At 45.5% G+C, this 15,544-nt stretch overlaps 1 protein-coding gene across 2 annotated transcripts in view; it reads right to left on the reverse strand.

Annotated features, from left to right (window-relative positions):
- VPS16 (VPS16 core subunit of CORVET and HOPS complexes) overlaps positions 1-15,544 on the reverse strand; it is a 34,192-nt gene that overhangs the window by 3,608 nt on the left and 15,040 nt on the right. For both annotated transcript variants that reach the window (XR_006055632.1, XM_004014379.4), the window contains exons 2-12: positions 2,892-2,980; positions 2,541-2,638; positions 2,325-2,453; positions 2,100-2,244; positions 1,860-1,975; positions 1,637-1,759; positions 1,454-1,509; positions 1,010-1,099; positions 827-921; positions 598-674; positions 26-157 (exon numbers count right to left, since the gene is read on the reverse strand). Coding sequence is in view for 1 of the 2 variants with exons in the window: in XM_004014379.4 (XP_004014428.3) it covers positions 26-157; positions 598-674; positions 827-921; positions 1,010-1,099; positions 1,454-1,509; positions 1,637-1,759; positions 1,860-1,975; positions 2,100-2,244; positions 2,325-2,453; positions 2,541-2,638; positions 2,892-2,980 (1,150 nt within the window). In the remaining variant the exon portion in view is untranslated. The remainder of the gene's footprint in view (positions 1-25; positions 158-597; positions 675-826; positions 922-1,009; positions 1,100-1,453; positions 1,510-1,636; positions 1,760-1,859; positions 1,976-2,099; positions 2,245-2,324; positions 2,454-2,540; positions 2,639-2,891; positions 2,981-15,544) is intronic.

A 15,544-nucleotide genomic window follows, 5' to 3' on the forward strand; every position in this document is an offset into this window, starting at 1 on the left:
CTCCAGCCCTGCCAGCCAGGCCAACCCTGAGCAGACTCTTCTGCATATCTGGCCAGTGCTCGTGTCCTGCAGCCTCGATGCACTGCTGCACAGCCTGGGGCAGCTGCCCCAGCTCCTGGATCTCCCGCAGGTACTCATCCGCCTTCTGGCTCTCTTTCTGGGGTGGAGAGAAAGTGCCAGGGACAGTGCGTCATGACCGAGAACACCTCTATGTCTGGCTCCCAACCCATTGGGCTATGGTGGCAGGTTTGGAAGGTTGCCGAGGCCGGAGCCCAAATCCCCTCAGCCCCACCACCCAAGGTGTCCACACACACCCTCAATCAGCGCAGTTGCCTATGAGGCCTTGAGATTTCTCGATAGAGCCCTGATTTGTGACTAGACTGGAAGGGCTCCCTGCACCTCCCTATCACCACACAGAAGACACCGAGTCCCTTCAGTCCAACTGAGCCAGCTCTCTCTACCCCAGCCCGCATCAGCCCATGTCCTGCCTGAACCCCTGTCTTGAACAGTAGCACTTGGCTGCAGAAACGGGCTGGGTCAATTAGGGGAAGGGAAAGGCGAGTGGCTTGGGGCCCCAGGAGAGGCCCAGGGCTTTACCTCATATTCTTTCTGAGCCTCCAACAACAGCGCTCCAGGGGCCATCGAGGCTATTTTAAAGATCTCCTCACTGGCCACTAGGGAAGGAAAATGGTGAGTGGGAGACAGGGGGGTAAGGAAACCCTCAGCCCTGCCTCAGTGCCCTGATTCTGCTCTGGGGCACTGGTCTGGCAGCTGTGGTGCTGAGGAGCCCCTGTCCTGGTCACTTAGTGCTCTTATGAGGGCTCACCTGGAACCTCATGCAGGAACTCATGGGTACTGCGGGAGAAGATTCGGACCCCATCCAGCTCAGGCACCAGGTAGGAGTCCTCATCTAGCACGAACCTGAGCGTGGTCAAGGTTCCTGAGAGTAACCAGGGATGGGGTGGGGCAGGCCACCCTCCCCTATCCCCCAGCAGCCCTCCAAGGATATTGGATGCTCTCAGGTGCATCGCCCACCACCATTAGCCGCCTCTCCCAGGCCACCACAACAGCCCTCTCCTTGCTGCGCGGACGGCTACACCTGTGCACACACACACATCTGGGATTAATACACAGGATGCCTGGCCCACAGTCATGTCTCCCACATCACTGTCTATATCACTTTGCCTTGGAGAACTCTGCACAGGCTTGCTGCCCTTTATATGACTTCTCTGGCTGACTTATTTGCTTCCCTCTCTCCCTGTGCCCATCAGCTTCCTGGCACACCTGGGGCCCACCGGGAACTGGGGTTTCCCTCAAATGTGCACAAGCAGGGAAGACAAGATTCGAGCTCTGCTTATTCTGGTCAGTAGACAGGATGAATCAATGTGTCCCAGGGGACAAGGCTATGTGCATGTCCACTCCCATAAGAACAACACCCCTCCCCCATCCTCACCAGACCATCTGCTTCGGGGGGGCCCGGATGTTGCAGTTGAACTCACACAGCTTCTCCTGAAAGAGTGCAGGGAATGTCATGGCCCTATCCCAGCCATCACCAGTCTGGTTGAAAAGTCCTTCCCCTATGCCCCACACACCTTTCCTAGACAAGACATAGTGCCCTGAGAGATGTGCCTTATACCTTGAGAGATGCTGTCCCCATCCAGATGTAGCCTGTGTCTGTGAAGAGTGCCAAGTGTCTGTAGGTGAAGGACACAGCCATCTGCAGGAAGCTGCTCACTCCTGGGGCCAGGCCAGGCGGTGTCTGGGGCAGGGCCAGGGGGAACACCAGACTGACTGACTTTTCAGGGTCTCCCACTGGCTCCCCCAGTCCCTCCGGTTCACTCCCAACCCCGGCTCCTCACCACCGCAGAACAGGCCGCATGGTCCAGGAGGTAAAGATCAGGCCCTACAGCCAGGAGAATGTGCGCCACTCGGTCCTGGCACACTGTGGTCCAGCATGAGGGTGCACTCTGCAGACCTATGGTCATGGAAAAGGACCACCTCAGACTGCCCAAAGCCCACAGTTTCTGCCTCTGATGGTCCCATGGACAGAAGGCACATCTGTGGGCAGTGAATGCTGCTCCAGGGGTGTCAGGGCTTACCTGGCACCTCTGGCATCCGGCGGAGTTTGAGGTCACCCACGTTGGCACTGAGGGTGAAGCGGTGGGCTCCTGTGAGGATGGCCACCCCAGAACCAAACTCAGTATGGAAGATCCGGGCATCCAGAACCCGGTTCTGGAGCACCTCCTGGAGAGAGGGGTTGTGGGTTGAGGGAGTGAGAGAGTCCCAGACTCCATCCCTTTTCCCCAGCCCCCAGGGCCCCCTACATTGCCCATGCTGAAGTGTCTCCGGAAGTCACCATGCAGCCCATAAACCAGCACAACTCCGTCTTCCTGCACGCAGAGCAGCTCCTCCTCAGCTGACCAGCCCAGGGACACCACAGGCCCACTCTTCCACTGCAGATGAGAGAGAGGCTCCAGAGGCTGTCCTCAGGATGCAGAACCCTGTAAAGCCCCCAGCCCCAGGGAAGGCAGGGTGCTCACCAACAGACTAGCCAGGGGCACCCCAGAAGCTGAGTAGATCTCAAGAACAGGCCGGGCACTGGCGGGCTTCTCCTTCCGCCAGGGGTTCCTCAGCAGTGCTGTGGTTTGAGAAGAAACCTTCTGTCCTAGTTGCACAGGCCCAGGCCAAGCAGGCCTATGAACTAGTTCCAAAGGCCCACACCACATGTGGCAGGCCTCACGAGAACCACAATTAAAAACATCTCAGTAAGGTGGGGTGGGGGTAGGTAGCATTGGTCAGCAAGAACCACTCAACAGCAAGGCCCCCAGGAAACAAGGACCCGGAGTTCATCCCATGGTCCCTAAGCATGCAGTGGCAGAGGGGTGACTTACCAATGGGGCCCCCATAGGGTGCAGCAGCCACTAAGCAGTCCCTCAGTTCCTCCTTCAGGTCCCAGTCCATGCTATACAGCTCATATTTCCTGGCCACACAGAGACAAGCAGAGATCAGCCTCGTCATGACCTTGCATCCACACAGAGTGAGCACCAGAGGAGCCCCCTAATGCTTCCAACTGTCCTGCATAGGCCCCCTCAGGGGAAAGGAGGAGGGTGATGACTAGAAACTGCGAGGGACATCCTAGGGACAGCAGGCGAGGAAGCAGAGGGTGTTGGGAGGGCAGGCTATGTGGCCAGTACGTAGAGCACAGACTGAGGCGGGACTAGGGTGAGGCGGTTGGCTTGGGTCTCCATTGGCAGAAAATAAGACCCTGCAGGAGGGTCTGTCAGCTTAGGCAGACTTTCTTCTATTTCTGGTTCTTAACACTGAATCTGGCTATGGGCCTTATACCCAGGGCTCCAGCCTATTGATAATTAATTCAATTTTAGAGGTACTGAGTGAACACTGCCTGAAACAAATCCAAGAGGAGCTCCTTAGTGAGCCCAGAGCTGCGAGAGTTGTGGGCTACAGATGCCAATCTGTGAATGCTTGACTCAGAGGAGGTAACCGAAATTACAAACTGCCACAAGATGACTGCAATCTGAAATGTATATGGATCACTGAGACATGTGCTGCATGTAGGAGGAGGCTTGAGGAACACCATAATTAGACAGTTGGAGGCAGGAAAAGGGTACAGAGAAGGAGTGGACACTCCTCCAGAATACAAGAGAAGACAAAGTTCAAGAAGCAAGGTATTTCAGCTAGGATCATTTCAGGAGCCTTCCCATTGAAGACCAGGAAGATGCCCATCGTCCTTCTATTTTAGGATAGGTAAGAATCGGATTTATTTAAAAAGCAACACACTCCACAGACAGAGAGTGGGGTCATCTCAGAAGGTGAGAGAGGCTCTATCACCTCTACTGACATTCTTCTTGGAATTCTAGCCAAAATAATTCAGGAGAAAAATGGTTTTCTAGCCAAAATAAGAGGAAAAAAAAAAAAAAAAAAAAAGAAACAGGCTTCCATTTTGAAGAAAGAAAGAGATTGCTATTTATCAGTACAAATGATGAGACTACCTACTTAGAAAATCCAAAGCAGTCTATGAAACAATGAAAGAGCTCAGTAAATAATGAACAAAAATCAACACATTTTCTATACCAATGAGTTTTCTATACCATAGCAAGAATTAGAAACATAACTTTTTAAAAGATCCTGACTGTGATATCAATAAAACTTTTAGATATCTAAGAATAAGCCTAATAAAATTTTTTAGCAAAATCAAATTTCTTTACTCAAGGATAGAGAAGACATGGGGAAATATTCTAAAGGATCTATAGATGGGTAAGAATTCCAATAAAAATCAGCCCAACTTTTTGGTGGGTAGGGCAGCACAAACTGATTTGATAGTTCATTTGAGGGGTGGAGGAGGAAGATCATCTGAAAGAGAAAATATTTAAGAATATTTGAAGATATGAAAACAGATATATATCAGATACCAAATACACTTAAAAGCCAAGGTTAATTAAAACTTGTTTTGGCACAGGAATAAGCAAACAGATCAGTGGAAGAGAAGACAGTTCAGAAAAAGACTGGAGACTAGAGGTTGTACTGAGTTGGCCAAAATGTTCCCTTGGCTTTTTAAGTAAAAATAAAAAACACAATTTTCAACTTCACCAACAACTTTATTGAACAGTGTATTTACCATTTTGTTCCACTACCTTCTCCCATTTTACAGGTAGCTTCATAATTTCATCTTCCCAAAACTTTAAAGATTTATTTATTATTTTTGGCAGTGGGAGGCATTCGATGCTAAATGTGCGCTTTCTCCAGCTGCAGTGAGCAGGGGCTACTCTGTTGCAGTGCCTGGGCTTTTTATTGCGGTGGGCTTCTCCTGTCCTGGGGAGCACTGGTTCTAGGAGAGCAGGCTTCAGCAGCTGCAGCACAGGGGCTCAGTAGGTGTGGCTCGCAGGCCGGAGAGAGTGGGCTCTGCGGTTGTGGCACACAGGTTTGGCTGCTCCAAGGCATGTGGGATCTACCCAGAACAGGGATCAAACCAGTGTCTCCTACACTGGCAGGCGGATTCTTATCCACTGCACCACCAGGGAAGTCCTTCCCAAAACTTATCTCTTTGACTAAAGAACTCTTCCAGGTGACCTTTACCTTCCAAGGAATTGAAATTTTTTCCCACTAAGAGAATTCTGTAAAGATCAAAATAAATGGACATCCAAAGGTGCAATGTCTGCTGAATACAGTGGGTGCCTCAGACCTTCCTGCCAAGTTGTTACAGTTTTTGCCTGGTCATCAAAGAAATACATAGTCTTGTGTTATCTTGACAGAAGATTATGTGTTTCCTATTGACTAATTCCAGACGCTTTTTGTCAGAGTTGGTCTAACTGGGAGCAGTACTTGGAATTAATCATTTTTCTGGAAGGAACCTGTAATAAAGGACTCCCTTCCAATCCGCCAAATACACAATCACCTTCTTTAGATGAAGACCAGCCTTTGGTGTAGTTGATGATGGTTCATTTCGCTTGCCACATGATCACTTCTGTTCTACATCATTACAGAGTATCCAATTTTCATCATCTGTCACAATTTGTTTTAAAAATGGAACATCTTCATTAAATTTCACTAGAGAATCACATGCGGAGATATGATCAAGAAGGTTTTTCTTCAATTAACTCACGGGAACCCAAACATGAAAGCAATTAACGTAACCAAGTTGGGGACTTCCCTGGTGGTCCAGTGGTTAAGAATCTGCCTTGCAATGCAGGGGACACAGGTTTGATCCCTGGTGAGGGAACTAAGATCTCGCATGCCACAGAGCAACTGAGCCTGAGAACCACAATCAGAGAGTCCATGCGTCACAACACAAGATTCCGTAAGATGCAATGAAACACCACTAAGACCCAGTGCAGCCAAAACAAAACATACCCAAGCTGATGCAAATGATTTTCTATGCTTGATTTGGATATTTTGAATATGTTGGCTATCTCCCTCGTGGCGTAACACTGATTATTCTCAATGAATGTCTTGATTTGATCACCAGCAACTTCAACTGGTCTACTGGACCATGGAGTATTATCCAGTGAGAAATCTCCAGCTCAAAATTTCACAAACTACTTTTGATATGTTCAGTCAATCACAGCACCATTTCCAAATGTTGTACAAATCTTTTTTTGTGTTTCAGATGCATTCATATTTTCTTGAAATAATAAAGCACAATATGCTGAAAATGTTGCTTTTTCTTCCATGATCAGTATTAAAATGGTTACACAAAAATTCATCAATTTTGGTAAGTTTTTTTTAAAACATGCATGCTGATATGACAGCTGTCACAATACAATCTAACAAACTTATTTCAAATGAAGTTAAAGGCAACTAAGTGCTACTAGAACCATCTTACAGAAAAGACTGAAGGCGCCTTTTGGCCAACCCAATGATAAAGATAACATTTCAAACTGGGGCAAATTGATACTTGCAATGAGACAATGGGCCATATAGGAAGAATCACAACAAATGCTATTTCATTACTTAATCTCTATAATAAAATTTTCTAGATGAAATTCAAGATTTAAATGTTAAAAAATAAAGCCACATCAGAACAAAATCTTGTTTATTTTTACAATCTCAAAGTAGAAAACAAATTTCCTAAACACGATATAAAGTCTGGAAGTCACTAAGAGAAATAACAAGTGCTTCTAAATAAAAATTTAAGACCTTCTGTATGCTGCTGCTGCTAAGTCGCTTCAGCCGTGTCTGACTGTGTGCGACCCCACAGACGGTAGCCCACCAGGCTCCCCCATCCTTGGGATTCTCCAGGCAAGAATACTTGAGTGGGTTGCCATTCTCCAATGCATGAAAGTGAAAAGTCAAAATGAAGTCGCTCAGTTGTGTCCGACTCTTAGTGAACCCATGGACTGCAGCCTACCAGGTTCCTCTGTCCATGGGATTTTCCAGGCAAGAGTATTGGATTGGGTGCCATTGCCTTCTCCTAAAACCTTCTGTATACTTGTATATAAAAGGTGTAAAAACAATACATATTTATACTTACTTCTACTTGAAAAAAAAAAGACTCTGGAAAAGGTTCTAAGAATTAATAACAGTGGTTACTTGCAGGTGAGGGGTGGAATCAGTTGAAGAAGAGAAGAGATGGTAATGAGACTGAGCTTTTAAACTACAGTCATAGTTATTTATTAAAATAATTAACATTAAAAAATCTTTATAGGGACTTCCCTGGCAGTTCAGTGGTTAAGACTCCACAATTCAGCCCTTGTTGGGGAACTAAGATCATACATGCCATGTGGCACAGCCAAAAAAAAAAATTTATATGCTGAAGAAATCTATCAAAAACAAACTAGGAAGACAAACTATGAGAAGGGGGAAAAAAATGAAAAAATGTAACACATGTGAAAAAGGATTGCTGTTCTTTAAAATACAAAAGGCTCTTAATTAATTGTAAAACAAAATGAAAAGAAAGATGATCTAAGGTTGTATGATAACTATGTGAAAATATTTTAAAATGAAATATAAAAAACTTGAGACTATAAAAGCTGATATTTTCATAATGTGAACTATGGAAAATTCTTTCAGTACAAGACACAAAACCCAGAAATTACAAAGGAAAAGACTGATAGACTTTATAACATGAACTTTTAACATATGTATGTTAAAAATTAATACACATGCTTTCCTTGTGGCTCAGCTGGTAAATAATTCACCTGGAATATGGGAGACCTGGGCTCGATCCCTGGGTTGGGAAGATCCCCTGGAAAAGGGAAAGGCTACCCATTCCAATATTCTAGCCTGGAGAATTCCATGGACTATATAGTCCATGGGATCACAAAGAGTCAGACACAACTGAGAAACTTTCACTTTCACTTTGAAATGAACACAGGTTAAATAAAATGAGCACTCCATAAAAATTAAAACATAAAAGTCAAGTGACCACAGTGAGAAAATTTGTAACAAAGAGTTATTATGGAGAACATGTAAAGAGCTCCTTTACAAATCAACAGAAAGAACACAACAGAAAAATAATCAAAGGATATGAAGAGACATACTTAACAACTAGGTAAATATGAATTTAAAAGTTATCTTGATGTTTTGGCCATCTGAATAGCAAAAATTAAGAGGTTAATAAATAACATGCAATATTGCTGAAGGTATGGAAAAATGAAAACTTTCTCACATATTGGGAGTGTAAAATGGTTCAACCCTTATGGAAGAAAATGAAGCTCTACATATCCAACTTTTAAATGTGCACACACTCCAACTTGGCCATTTCTTTTCAAAAATCTAACCTATAAAACTACTTGCACAAGTACACAAAAGTATGACTACACTGCAGCATTGTTTAAAACAGTTCCAAAAAAACAAATCCTGGGGAAAAAAAAAAACTCCTTAAATGCCCATTCAAACAAGACTGGTTAAATAAACTATTGTATGCCCATTCTGGGGAATATTTTGCATATTTTCCATTAACAAAGTGACCATGTATATTGACATGAAGGGACCTTGAAAATATATTAAGTAAAAAAAGACACAATACAATGTAGTATGAACAACATGAATCCACTTATGCAATAAAAAAGTGAGCACACATTTTTACAGGCATATTTACATATACTCACGTGTATGTGTGTCAATACAAAGAAAAACTCATAGGCCTCTACACTAAGGCAGTGTGGAGAGACAGTGGTTACCTCCGGAGAAGGTGGTAAATGGGGGAGGGGAATAAGGAGATGGACAATTTGGCTATATAGGCTGTATCTGGTCTTTATCACTAGGTCATATCTGACTCTGCGACCCCAGGGATATAGTCCACCAGGCTCTTCTGTCCATAGAGTTTTCCAGGCAAGAATACTAGAGTAGGTTGCCATTTCCTTCTTCAGGTATCTTCCCAACCCAGGGATCAAACCCACATCTCCCACAGAGGCAGGCAGATTCTTTACTGCTTTACCCATATACTTTTGTTATTTATTTGAACTTTTATACCACATATGCATTTCTTCTGACATTTTGTTACTAAAATCCTTAGATGAAATCTGATGGAAAGATAGATATTTAAACAGACCTAGCATGCCAGTTATCAATTCACTGATGCTCAGCTCCCTTCCATTATGTTTTCTGTGGTTAACAGATGGTATTCTTTTAAGCATTTCTCCTTCACAGTGAGCATGATGTTGAGCCTTCTCAGCAGAGGGCGCTGGAGGAACACTGCATGAGGAAAAGGCTCTTCTGATTCCAGCCAAGCAGCTGTAGCAGCCAGGATGTGAGGACATCTGGTGATGCTCTGAACCCGCCATGCAGCAACCTCCAAGGCTCGCCCGGATTGACTCCCTGGACAAACACAGCATTTCTGGCTTCTTGCCTCCCCCAGGGCCTACTTCCTCTGCATGCCACAATGCCTGGCCACTGGTTCCCCTGCCCATGCCCTCGAGCATTTCCACTGACCCTCTCTGCACAACCATGCACCCAAGTCACTAGTTGTGGCTTGCCTTACAGATACTGTATGCTCCAGGCTACCAGCATCAGCTCCCCAACTCTCTCTACACACCCACACCACTGATCCCTAGTTGTAGTTCTCCTGTGCCCCCCTACCCTCTGAAACCCAGAGGGCTGCTTCTTGCTTCCTAATCAACTATGGGCCAGCTCTGACCCAGTGAAATGAAAAGTGAAAGTCATGTCTGACTCTTTGCGATCCAATAGACTATACAGTCCATGGAATTCTCCAGGCCAGAATACTGGAGTGGGTAGCCTTTCTTTTCTCCAGGGATCTTCCAACCCAGGGATCAAACCCAGGTCTCCCACATTGCAGTTGGATTCTTTATCAGCTGAGCCACAAGGGAAGCCCAAGAATACTGGAGTGGGTAGCCTATCCCTTCTCCAGACGACCTTCCTGACCCAGGAATTGAACTGGGGTCTCCTGCATTGCAGGTGGATTCTTTACCAAATGAGCTATCAGGGAAGCTCTGGCCCAGGGAAACTAGTAAACTTCACAGCCATCCAGTGGCCTGCAACTGCATTTTCACTGGGGTTCAGCTGGGGAAGGGCCTCCCTCCCAAGTTTGTTATTCCTTGAGTACTCTCCCTTAGTCCTAAGCTACCATATAAACTTTTCTCACATTTTATAGTTAATCTTTATCACAGTGTAATAATCCCTTATATCTATTAAAATTTCCCAGTTTACATCTCCTCACTGGGCCCAGACTAACTGGTGCAGGGAGTGGCCCCAGGAGTGGTAGTGGTGGCAGTTTAGCTGCTAAGTCGTGTCTGACTCTTTGCAACCCCATGGACTGTAGCCCGCCAGGCTCCCCTGTCCACGGGACTTTCCAGGCAAGAATACTGGAGTGGGTTGCCATTTCCTTCTCCCGGGGATCTTCCAGACTCTAAAGATGGGATTTGAAGATTGATATGGTAACGTGCTGAGGCCTGGGTGCAGTGCTGTGTTCCTTACTGATGAGAAACGGATGTTAGTATAGTAACCCACTGCATGCAGCAGCATCACAATTAATCAAACCTGCAGTTCAATGTGGCAAAATGCCAAGTCAAATACATGCTTTGGGAATGACTTCTGTGCTTGATTGTATGGCAGTAATGATGATTATAAGGGCCATGGTGTGGATGAGTTATTTTGAGTGCACTTGAACATTTACAAAAAGAAAATGACAAGGTTAGGTCCATTAACTTCCAGCTCAAGTCATGGTCTGAGAAGCAGAAAGCTTCGATAACAGCCTAAAAGAATCTCTTATTTCTTGTAGTCACACAGCTGCTACTGCTGAGAATCAAAAACAGTTTAATTGTATGGGTTGTTAAACAATAACAGCTAAATAAACAATAACAGTTAAATCCTCCAGCACACCATCTCTCACGTGAAAGTTAAGGCACTAATTAGAAAAGAAAGGAATCCTGAAACAGGGAAGGAAGATAACTGGTTAGACCCAGAGGAAGCTGACAATCTTGAACCCCCCAAGTCATCGTGGGTCTTCCTCACCAGTGGAAGCAGCTTGCCCTCCTGTGTTGAGACTAGCCTTCCTCTGCTTGAAAACGCTGTGATGACCTCACTTGAGGCAGATGTCTTGGGAGCCTCCTTCTCCACGGATGACCTGGCTAACACTACTGCTGCTGCTGCTGCTAAGTCACTTCAGTTGTGTCCAACTCTGTGCGACTTCATAAGATGGCAGCCCACGAGGCTCCCCCATCCCTGGGATTCTCAAGGCAAGAACACTGGGGTAGGTTGCCATTTCCTTCTCCAATGCATGAAAGTGAAAAGTGAAAGTGAAGTCACTCAGTCGTGTCCAACTCTTCGCGACCCCATGGACTGCAGCCTACCAGGCTCCTCCATCCATGGGATTTTCCAGGCAAGAGTACTGGAGTGGGGTGCCATTGCCTTCTCTGGCTAACATTACTGCTGAGTGGTTATCAACTAAGTGAGAGCGCAGTCGTGTCCGACTCTTAGGGACCCCATGGACTGTATAGTCCATGAAATTCTCCAGGCCAGAATACTGGAGTGGGTAGCCTTTCCCATCTCCAGGGGATCATCCCAACCCAGGGATCAAACCCAGGTCTCCTGCACTGCAGGTGGAGTCTCAGGATTGCAGCTGAGTAATCAGCTAAGAGCAGAGATCAATACATGGCCCAATATGGCACTGTTCCTGGGGGGAGAAGCCTACAAGTCGATTACACTGGACTTCTTCCATCATAGAGGAGGCAAAGATCTGTCTTCACTGGAATATGTATTCTGAATGTAGATTTGTCTTTACCTGTAATGCCTTTGCACTAGCAAACTTCCACCATCTATGTACTTAAAGAATGTCTCATCTACCACTGCAGCAGTCTGCAAAGCCTTGCAATTAATCAAGGATCTCATTGCATAACAAAGGGATTGCAGCAGTGGGCTTAGGTACATGGAATCAACTAGCCTTACCTTACATCCCATTACCCAGAAGTGGCTGGTCTAAATGTACTGATGACTCAGTTATAGGACCAACTAGGAGACAGTAACCTACAAATATAGGGCTCTGTCTTACAGGATGCAAGTCTAGGCTCTGCATCAAAGACCATTACATGGGATTAACTCGACAGACAATATGGGGGACTGGGAGTCAGGGGGTGAAAGTGGGAGTGGCTCCTCTCATTATTACAAACCTAATGACTCTCTTATTAAAATACTGCTTCTAGGACTTCCCGGTCCAGTGGTTAAGAATCCGCCCCTCCATGAAGGGAACATGGGTCCGATCCCTGGTCCACATTCCATGAGGCAACTAAGCCCGTGCACCACAACTACTGAGCCCACACTCTAGAGACTGAGAGCCTCAACTACTGAGCCTGTGCACCACAACTAGAGAAGGCCTGCACACAGCAATGTGGACCCAGGGTAGCTAAAAAAATTTTTAAATACAATTTTAAAATATTGCTTCCAGTTTCACTAACTTTGAGACCTATTGATTTGTAAAGCTTAGTCGTCAAGGGAAGAATGTTTCCACCAGGGGATAAAAACAATGGCTTCACTGAATTGGAAGGTAAGAGTGCTACCTTGCCATTTGGGGCTCCTTATGCCACTGAAGGAACAGGCAAGAAAATGGGGTTAATCCACTGGCTGAAGTAATATCCTGAGGGCCAAGAGGAAATCAAGTTGCTACTACATAATGGAGGCAAGGAGAACTTTGTCTAAAGCCCAGGGGAACTTCTGGGGCACCTCTTGGTACTTCCATGTCTAACGGGAAAGGTTAATGAAAAACCTCAGCAATCAAAAAAAAGAATGACTGAGGTTTGGGTCACTTCACTATGTAAAGAACAGAGCAGTGACGGTTCTGGCTGAGGGCAAAGGAAGTAGGTGATGGGCAGCTGAAGAAGGAAGCCATAGGTATTGACTATGATCTTGTGAACAGCTGCAGAAATGAAGACTGTAGCCACTTTGTGCATTTTCTCTGTGCTTGTTATGTGCTTGTGTTTATATGCAAAGACTAGCCATTATCTTCTCTCCTTGCCATTTTTATTTTATACACAAATTATTGAAGGTTAATTTTTAAATTCAATTTTTAGGTAACAGAATATCCAGTAATACTGTAACTCATTTTGAGGAGTAACTCAAAATTGATTGATACAATGACTTAAGACTGTATGTCTCCTCCTTTAGAGAAAGAGTAGTATACTAATAAGAAGGATGGTAGTATCCTATGAAGCAGAAATACAGAGCTGTTTGGTTACTGTGAGGGAGTTGAAAAGTCTGTAGAGGGTGCCTGTTGAAGCTGACCGGCCAGAGAAAGGACCCTGCTAGTTATCAATTTATTACCTCCCAGAGCCAAATTCAACCTTCAATATGTGCTCCACAGCGAGCGAGATGTTAAGCTTTCTCAGTAGCTGGCCTTGTAGAAAAGGGTCTTTGTAGGAGGAACAGAGTCTTTGGCTGTTTCCAGCAGCTGCAAGGTCAGTCAGCAGTGTGGGCATGAGGGTATCTGGGGACACTCTGACCCAACCATGCACCCGGAGCACACAACCCCTCACAACCTCGGCCTGGACTGGCCATCTACCTTCCTGCGGTTCTCGCCACAAGATACTGCATGTTCTAGGTCTCCTGCTCAGCCCAGTGCTCCCTGCGCAAGGCCCTGAACCTGGCCACCAGCTATGGCTCACCTTCACCCTATCTATGCCCAAGAGGGCTGCCTGCTGCTTATCCAGTGACTGTGGACCAGCTCCGGCCCAGCAAACCAGCAACTCTCCCACCATTCAGTGACCTGCAACCATACCTTCTCCAGCAAGGTCAGAACCTTGCTTGGGGAGGGTACCCCCCTTCCAACTTTTCCTTCCTTTATCCTCAGCCCCCAGGAAAGGACAGTTTTACCTTACAGCTACTTTGCTATCGTAGTTTAATAGTTCTTTATGTTAAACTTCCCCTATTTAGTCACTATATGGTATCTCCTAACCAGAATCATAGAAATATTACCAGTGTCACATTCCACAGACCACTTGCTTGTCACAAGGGGGAAGCACGCATATACGGTGGAGGATGAGGCCATCAGCCTCAGAACACTTGTCAATCTCAACTTCCCTTCCCTCGTAACAGACAACCTGATACAATGGCCTATAGCTGTGATGCAGCATGAACACCGCACAGGTCAGTTCAGTTCAGTCACTCAGTCGTGTCTGACTCTTTGCAGCCCCATGGACTGCAGCACGCTAGGCTTCCTTGTCCGTCACCAACTCCCGGAGCTTACTCAAACTCATGTCCACCAGGTTAGTGATGCCATCCAACCATCACACCCTCTCTTGTCCCCTCTCCTCCTGCCTTTAATCTTTCCCAGCATCAGGGACTTTTCCAATGAGTCAATTCTTCGCATCAGGTGGCCAAAGTATTGGAGTTTCAGCATCAGTCTTTCCAGTGAATATTCAGGACTGATTTCCTTTAGGATGGACTGGTTTGATCTCCTGGCAGTCCAAGGGACTCTCAGGAGTCTTCTCTAACACCACAGTCCAAAAACATCAATTCTTCGGTGCTCAGTTTTCTTTATAGTCCAACTCTCACATCCATACATGACTACTGGAAAAACATAGCCTTGACTAGATGGACCTTTGTTGGCAAAGTAACGTCTCTGCTTTTCAATATGCTGTCTAGGTTGGTCATAACTTTCCTGCCAAAGAGTAAGCGTCTTTTAATTTCATGGCTGCAGTCACCATCCGCAGTGATTTTGGAGCCCAAAAAATAAAGTCTGACACTGTTTCCACTGTTTTCCCATCTATTTCCCATGAAGTGATGGGACCAGATGCCATGATCTTAGTTTTCTGAATGTTGAACTTTAAGCCAACTTTTTCACTCTTCTCTTTCACTTTCATCAAGAGGCTCTTTAATTCTTCACTTTCTGCCATAAGGGTGGTGTCATCTGCATATCTGAGGTTATTCATATTTCTCCCGGCAATCTTGATGCCAGCTTGTGCTTCATCTAGCCCAGCGTTTCTCATGATGTACTCTGCATATAAGTTAAATAAGCAGGGTGACAATATACAGCCTTGACGTACTTCTTTTCCTATTTGGAACCAGTCTGTTGTTCCATGTTCAGTTCTAACTGTTGCTTCCTGACCTGCACATAGGTTTCTCAAGAGGCAGGTCAGGTGGTCTGGGATTCCCATCTCTTTCAGAATTTTCCACAGTTTGTGGTGATCCACACAATCAAAGGCTTTGGCATTTGGCATAGTCAATAAAGCAGAAACAGATATTTTTCTGGAACTCTTGCTTTTTTGATGATCCAGTGGATGTTGGCAATTTGATCTCTGGTTCCTCTGCCTTTTCTAAAACCAGCTTGAACATCTGGAAGTTAACAGTTTACGTACTGTTGAAGCCTGGCTTAGAGAATTTTGAGCATTACTTTACTAGCATGTGAGATAAATGTAATTGTGCAGTAGTTTGAGCATTCTTTAGCATTGCCTTTCTTAGGGATTGAAATGAAAACTGACCTTTTCCAGTCCTGTGGCCACTGCTGAGTTTTCCAAATTTGCTGGCATACTGAGTACAGCACTTTCACAGCATTGTCTTTTAGGATTTGAAATAGCTCAACTGGAATTCCATCACCTCCACTAGCTTTGTTCATAGTGATGCTTCCTAAGCCCCACTT

Source organism: Ovis aries, chromosome 13, assembly GCF_016772045.2.
Source record: "Ovis aries strain OAR_USU_Benz2616 breed Rambouillet chromosome 13, ARS-UI_Ramb_v3.0, whole genome shotgun sequence".
Classification (NCBI taxonomy): Eukaryota; Metazoa; Chordata; class Mammalia; order Artiodactyla; family Bovidae; genus Ovis; species Ovis aries.